This window comes from Parasteatoda tepidariorum, chromosome 4 (assembly GCF_043381705.1).
Source record: "Parasteatoda tepidariorum isolate YZ-2023 chromosome 4, CAS_Ptep_4.0, whole genome shotgun sequence".
NCBI classification, from domain to species: domain Eukaryota; kingdom Metazoa; phylum Arthropoda; class Arachnida; order Araneae; family Theridiidae; genus Parasteatoda; species Parasteatoda tepidariorum.
This window is the reverse complement of record NC_092207.1, coordinates 1,658,805-1,665,242: the sequence shown is the minus strand read 5'-3', so window position 1 is coordinate 1,665,242 and position 6,438 is coordinate 1,658,805. Positions and strand designations below refer to the sequence as shown.

General features: G+C 39.0%; 1 protein-coding gene across 1 annotated transcript; it reads left to right on the top strand.

The window, feature by feature from the left end:
- Positions 1-1,718: 1,718 nt before the first annotated feature.
- LOC107444293 (zinc finger MYM-type protein 1-like) lies at positions 1,719-2,974 on the top strand. The gene is made up of 2 exons (XM_016058393.3): positions 1,719-1,869; positions 2,001-2,974. The coding sequence occupies exons 1-2, from the start codon at positions 1,719-1,721 to the stop codon at positions 2,972-2,974; spliced, it is 1,125 nt and encodes a 374-aa protein (XP_015913879.3).
- The last annotated feature ends 3,464 nt before the right edge of the window (positions 2,975-6,438 follow it).

The window sequence follows — 6,438 nt, the reverse complement described above, 5'->3', positions numbered from 1 at the left end:
GTACTGGTCAATATAGTGGTTCAATTTTATTTGATTTTACCACTCATATTGATCTCTGTTAAGTCAATAAATTGTGTCAAATCTATAGATTTCGGCTACAGCTCATTGTATAACGCGAAATATCGTGATAAAAGGCAAGTCACCTGCAGTAGGTACATTAATTCAGGTCCGTGGGCAGGAGATCGTTCATGGTCTCTGTAATGCCTTTCCTTTCCAATAAATAAGCAGACCAGATTTTTAAAACAATAAAACTTAACTTTATTTAAAAACAAAAGAAATAGGCATTGTTTTCCAGTAAGAGCTTCCAGCTCTTAGAATACCAAGGGAGACCCTCTCCCGATTATATCAAACATACATCTACCTTTCTCTCTCTCGCATCCCTCCGACGGGATGACAAAATGTGCCAAGTGCGCCTTAACAGGTCGCCAAACAGTTGCCAACCATTACAGTCTCCACCGTTAATTGTGGTAACACTAATGGTGAGAATTTTTTTTCCCCCGGGGATTCCCCAACGACGCTTGTAGCGTATCATTGTGTTTCTCTTTCCCTTTATTTTACTTTTAACGTCGTCAGTGAACAGTGAGTACCTACCTACTCGAGTACAATCTAATATTGTATTGTTTAAATAAATTAGAAAACTAAAATTATGGATAAAAAGAAGAAACCCAGTGTTGCATTTAAACGCCAAGAAAGAGAAGATAGTAAACAAAAACTGCCCAAAATTGGTTGTTTAGTCAGCCTTCTGCAAATACATCTGGTCAAAATATTTCTATTGATAGTGACTCAAATAATGTATTAACTGCAGTGTTGGTTGAGAAGCTTACTGAAGAAGATTCGACAATTATTGCAGTTGGAGATACCTCCACCGCCGATCATGTGAACGTGGATGATGTTTGCATGATACACATAAGAGCGGAGGGTTTGGAGGAACCACAGACCTCTACATTTTTCGAAAATGTGTACGACAAATTTTCTTATGACTTGGGAAACTTCACGAACAAGATATTAAGTGATAACGATAAACGTCAAATTCTTGATATGGGGCCTTTACAGCCTTCAGGACCTTTTCCAACAGACATCAACCAGAACAATAGGTGTTTTTCAAAATCGTACTACGCTTCGTGTTCTAAATATGGGCCAGTTAATCGTTTTTGGTAGTGTTATTCCAAAATACTAGATGCTGCCTATTGTCAACCCTGCTGGTTATTTGCTTCACAAAGGAATAATGTTTGGCGTACGGGAATTCGAGATTGGAAGCATTTATCAGAAAGAATTAAACAACACAGTTGTTCGAGTGGCCATTCGGAAGCATGTGCTGTGTATGAATTTTGAAAAAAAAAACGATACTGTAGCGACTAGTATCAACCACCATCAACAGATGGCGATACCAAGGAGTTTGACGTCATTCCTTTTCCTCACCTCTACCAGGGGGAACGCCACTATTCATTCCTGCTCAAGCACCTGATGATGGCGGATCTCAACGATCAGCTCTGACGCTAGAGACTTTCGCTATTTCCTTCGCGTCATTTCTAAAGCTGTATTACAATTATGTTTAACTACACTGTAGTTACTTATATTCATTAAATCTGTTATATGTTTAATATCATCGTTTGAATGGACTATCATTCTCCAGCATAAATCAACACGCGCGCTAAAATACTAATACTATCGACAAGGAACTTGAAAATGAAATTCGCAAAGAAGAATCATCTTGGAAAATGGTTCTTCAAAGGTTATTCGATATCATACTTACCCTAGCAAAGAGTTCTTTGGCTTTGAGAGGACATCAAGAAGACTTAAGTCAGAAAGGATACCACGGAAAATTTCTGTCCTTTGTAGAGCTTGTCGCCCGATATGATCACATTCTCGGCAAGTTTTGGATATGCCCAAAGGTAATAATAATTATTTCTAAGTTTTTTTTTATCGTTTTATTTTGTTTATAATTATTAACTGTTTAATATCAGGACTTTTTTGAAATTGTGTTTTTTGTATGTTTTTAGGATCTACAAGATATTTGAGTGCAACAATTCAAAATGAAATGATTGAGAGCTTGGGGACCAAACTCGAAACCCATCTACTGGAACAAATTAGAGCGTCACCGTTTTTTGCCATCATAATGAATACAACACAGGACATATCGAAGGTAAATCAGCTAAACATTGTTGAGAGGTATGCAGTAATAACCAGATCGGAAAATGGAGAGCCAATTGATATAGAAGTAAAAGAAGTGTTTCTAGGCTTTTATGCAGCCATCAAATATGGCGCAGTAGATTTAGTCAACCAAGTGACAACATTATTTATCGACAAAAATATTGATTTAAAAAAATGTGTGAGGCAAAGCTATGATGGAGCCAGTGTGATGAGTGGTGTGTATAATGGTGTACTAAAACATATTAAGGATATCCAGCCTAACGCAGAGTACGTACATGGTGCCACTCATAACTTAAATTTGGTGATAAATGATGCCGTTAGCAGTTGTGTGGAAATACAGATTTTCTTCGCAACGTTGCAAGATTTGTATAACTTTTTCGGAAACAGCATCAAACGTTGGGATCTACTGTCAAAATTCACTGGCGAATCGGACACCACTCTAAAAAAACTAAATCCGACTAGATGGTCCAGTAGGGTCAATACGATATGTGCAATAAAACTTCGTTATTTTGATATTATCAAAGCATTATCAGAAATAGTTATAAAGAGTCCTAATAAAGATGAGCGTAGTGAAGCAGAGAGTATTAAAACAAAAATGCTGAATTTCGAGTTCGTGTTTCTTTGCGAGTTCATGCACAGTGTATTGAACGACATCAATTATGCATCCAAAACTTTACAAAAATGCGGCATCGATTTGGGCGAGGCGAGTAAAGTTGTAGCAGAGACCAAAGCAAAGTTGCAAATTTATAGAAATGATTTCGAATTATTCAAGTGCAAAGCCAGTGAAACTGCAAGAAAATCAGGTGCTGATACCCATTTTTAAGAAAAAAGGCAAAGAAAAGTTGTTGTTGTTCATTTACGTCGTACTAGAACTGCACAATGGGCTATTGGCGACGGTCTGGGAAACATCCCTGAGGATGATCCGAAGACATTCCATCACAATTTTGATCCTCTGCGGAGGGGATGGCTCCCCCGCTTCGGTAGCCCGTCGACCTGCACGCGAAGTCTAGCACTTTACGGTAGAACAGTTTAACGAGGACCAATACCGCACACCCTCGGCCCCTACGCAGGCTGATCCAAGTGGTCACCCACCCGCACACTGACCGCAGCCAGTGATGCTTGACTTCGGTGATCTGCTGGGAACCGTGTCTTAACGATCAGTCCACTCCGGGACGCAAAGAAAAGTTAAAAAACATTTTGATGAATTAGCTGCTGATCACCGATTTCCAAACCGAGAAAAAATATTTAAAATTGAGATAATCAATAATGTACTAGACACAGTAATATCTCAATTAGATACACGTTTTATTGGTATGAGTGCAGTCTGTCATATATTCGATTTTCTAACATCAACATTTTTATTACATGCTGATGAAGCAACTTTATTACAAAAGTGTGACGAATTCCAAAGAAAATATTCAGATATATAAGGCCCTAGTTTTTCACTTCAATTTATTAATATTTACCACCTAGTTTTACCTCAACTAACTCAAGCATGGACTGCTCACCAATTATGTAAGGAAATAATGAGCAAATATGGAGTGCTAGAATGCGACCTAACGGAAGTATTTACAGTAATGTTATTATTCTTTACAATTCCTGTCACTTCTGCAGCAGCTGAAAGGTCATTTAGCAAATTAAAAATAATAAAAAATTATTCCTAATTTTAAAGGGTTTTAGAAGGCGAATTTCCTCATTTTAAGCTCTTCCGAACACTTATTTTAGATACGCATACATAGTAAAATACAGGGCCTCATTGTGTACGCTCTAATTGACCTAAAAGCATTTCCACAGGTAGGGTACACTATTACCCGGTAATATAATACGTGGTCCAATTAAAATATTATGGGTCAATATTAAGGTACTACAAAGTCTGAATGATTATTTAATCGGTATAGACAGCAGTAAAGTCAAATTGATAGAGAAGTAAAAAAGTCAGCCAGAAAAGACAAAAGTGAATATTTCACAGACCTTGCCACTGAAGCTCAAAGTGCAGCGCAAAAAGGACAAATAAGTACTTTCTATCAGAAAGTAAAACAAATAAAAGAAAATAAACGAAATTCGCAATGTGCAATACGAGACAAAAACAATAAGTTACTTACTACGGATGAGAGGATCGAAGAAAGATGGAGAGAATATTTTGAAGATACGCTTAACGAAAACCATGTTGAAAATAATGCGTGGTTCAATTAAAATATTATGGGTCAATAGTAAGGTCCGATATCGGGCTTTACGTTAACATAGAAAAATGTCTTCGCGCTTCCTAATTTTAAATGGTTTTAGAAGGCGAATTTCCTCATTTTAAAGCTTTACGCAACTCCATTTTAGATATAAATACATAGTAAACATTAGGGTCACGTTGTATACCCCCTATAGAGCCTATAGTTATTTCCTCTGGTAGGGTACGCTAAAACTAGGTAAAATAATACGTGGCCCAATTAAAATATTATAGGTTAATATTAAGGGCAGATATCGTGTCGTTTGTTAGCATTGAAAAGTGTCCTCAAATTTCCTTGTTTTAATGCATTATTTTACACTGGTGTGCAGAACTTAAGCAGCAAGTGGCTTTTTGGCCGCAGCTCCCCTACAAAGTATAAGATAGCCATGAAATTGCAGTATAATATGCACGTAATTCAGTAGAAAGATTATTTGTATGCAAATTTTAGAAATAAAAGGTCGTAGGTGATGTAAGTGTACGTAAACCTTGTGGGTCGGCGCGCGCTGGTCAAAGCTGTGATAAAAGGGGGAAGAGCGCCGTAGTTAAAGACATTCGCTGCAAGTGCAAGTGGTTTGTTTTGTGAAACATGTCTTCAAGAAATCATTTAGACGACTTTACTCGAGGAAGAATGATTGGGAAGCTTGAGGAGGGGCATAGTGTGACCAGCGTCGCCGAAGAGTTCGGGATCAACAAAAGTGTTCTTTCTCGTCCTTGGAATGCCTTTAAAACTACTGGTACAGCAGTTCGGAAGGTTGGTGGAGGCCGTCCAAGGAAAGCAACACCAAGAGATGACCGTTACATTGTCCTCCAGGCAAAAAGAAACCGTTTTCAGTCAGCGAGCGCCATATCTCAGCAACTGTGCACAGCCACAGGATGACAAGTATCAAGATTTACAGTTTCCAGACGCCTCCACAAAGGTGGCTTATTTACTAGACGTCCTGAACGTTGCATACCTTTAAAAGTTAGCCATCGGCGGCACCGTTTAGAGTGGTGCAGAGAACACGACACTTGGAGATCTCATCAATGGAGTCGCGTCCTCTTCACACATGAGAGTCGTTTTAGTGCTACAAACGATTCTCAACGTCAGTTGATCTGGAGAGAGGTTGGAGCTCGATTTCATCCCAATAACATCGCGGAAAGAGATCGTTACGGTGGTCCTGGAGTTGTGGTCTGGGGTGGCATTATGTTGAAAGGGCGGACTGAGCTTCAGTTCTTCGACCGAGGATCTGTAACTGGAAACCGCTACTGCAATGAGGTAATCCTACCCCATGTGCGTCTGTTCCGAGGGGCCATTGGACCAGACTTCATTTTTATGGATGACAATGCCCGGCCACACCGTACTGCTAATGTTCAAGAGCTACTGGAAAGTGAAGATATCACACGAATGGATTGGCCAGCTTACTCTCCAGATCTAAATCCCATAGAGCATGTGTGGGATGCATTAGGGAGACGTCTTGCGACACGACAGTATCCTCCTGGTAACACCCATCAGCTGAAAGATGCGTTAAAGGAGGAATGGAGACGTTTACCCCAAGAACTCCTGGATAATCTGGTGCTTAGCATGGAGAGACGATGCCAAGCAACAATTACAGTAAGGGGAGGGCATATCCCATACTAGGGAACATCTGCCAGTTGTACTTACGCTTCTTCAGGCAATCATGTGTAACGCCACTATATGTCAAATAAAGCCTTTTTTGTTCCATACCCTACTTTAAGCTTTATATTCATTTCTGAGCCATTCTTCTTTTACCATCGTTTAAGTATAAAATAATGTACATCATATTCAAATTTCATGTCAATCGGATGATTTCTTGTAGAGTTATGACAAAAAACGCACTTGTTGCTTAAGTTTTGCACACCAGTGTAAATATACATAGTGTACGTCCTATGGGGTCTATAATTAATTCCTGTGGTAGGGTACACTATTACCCTGTAATATAATACGTGGTCCGATTAAAATATTATGGGTCAATATTAAGGTCTGATATCGGGCTTTACGTTAACGATGAAAAATGACTTCCCGCTTCCTAATTTGAAAGGGCGAAGGCGAATTTCCTCATTTTAAGCTC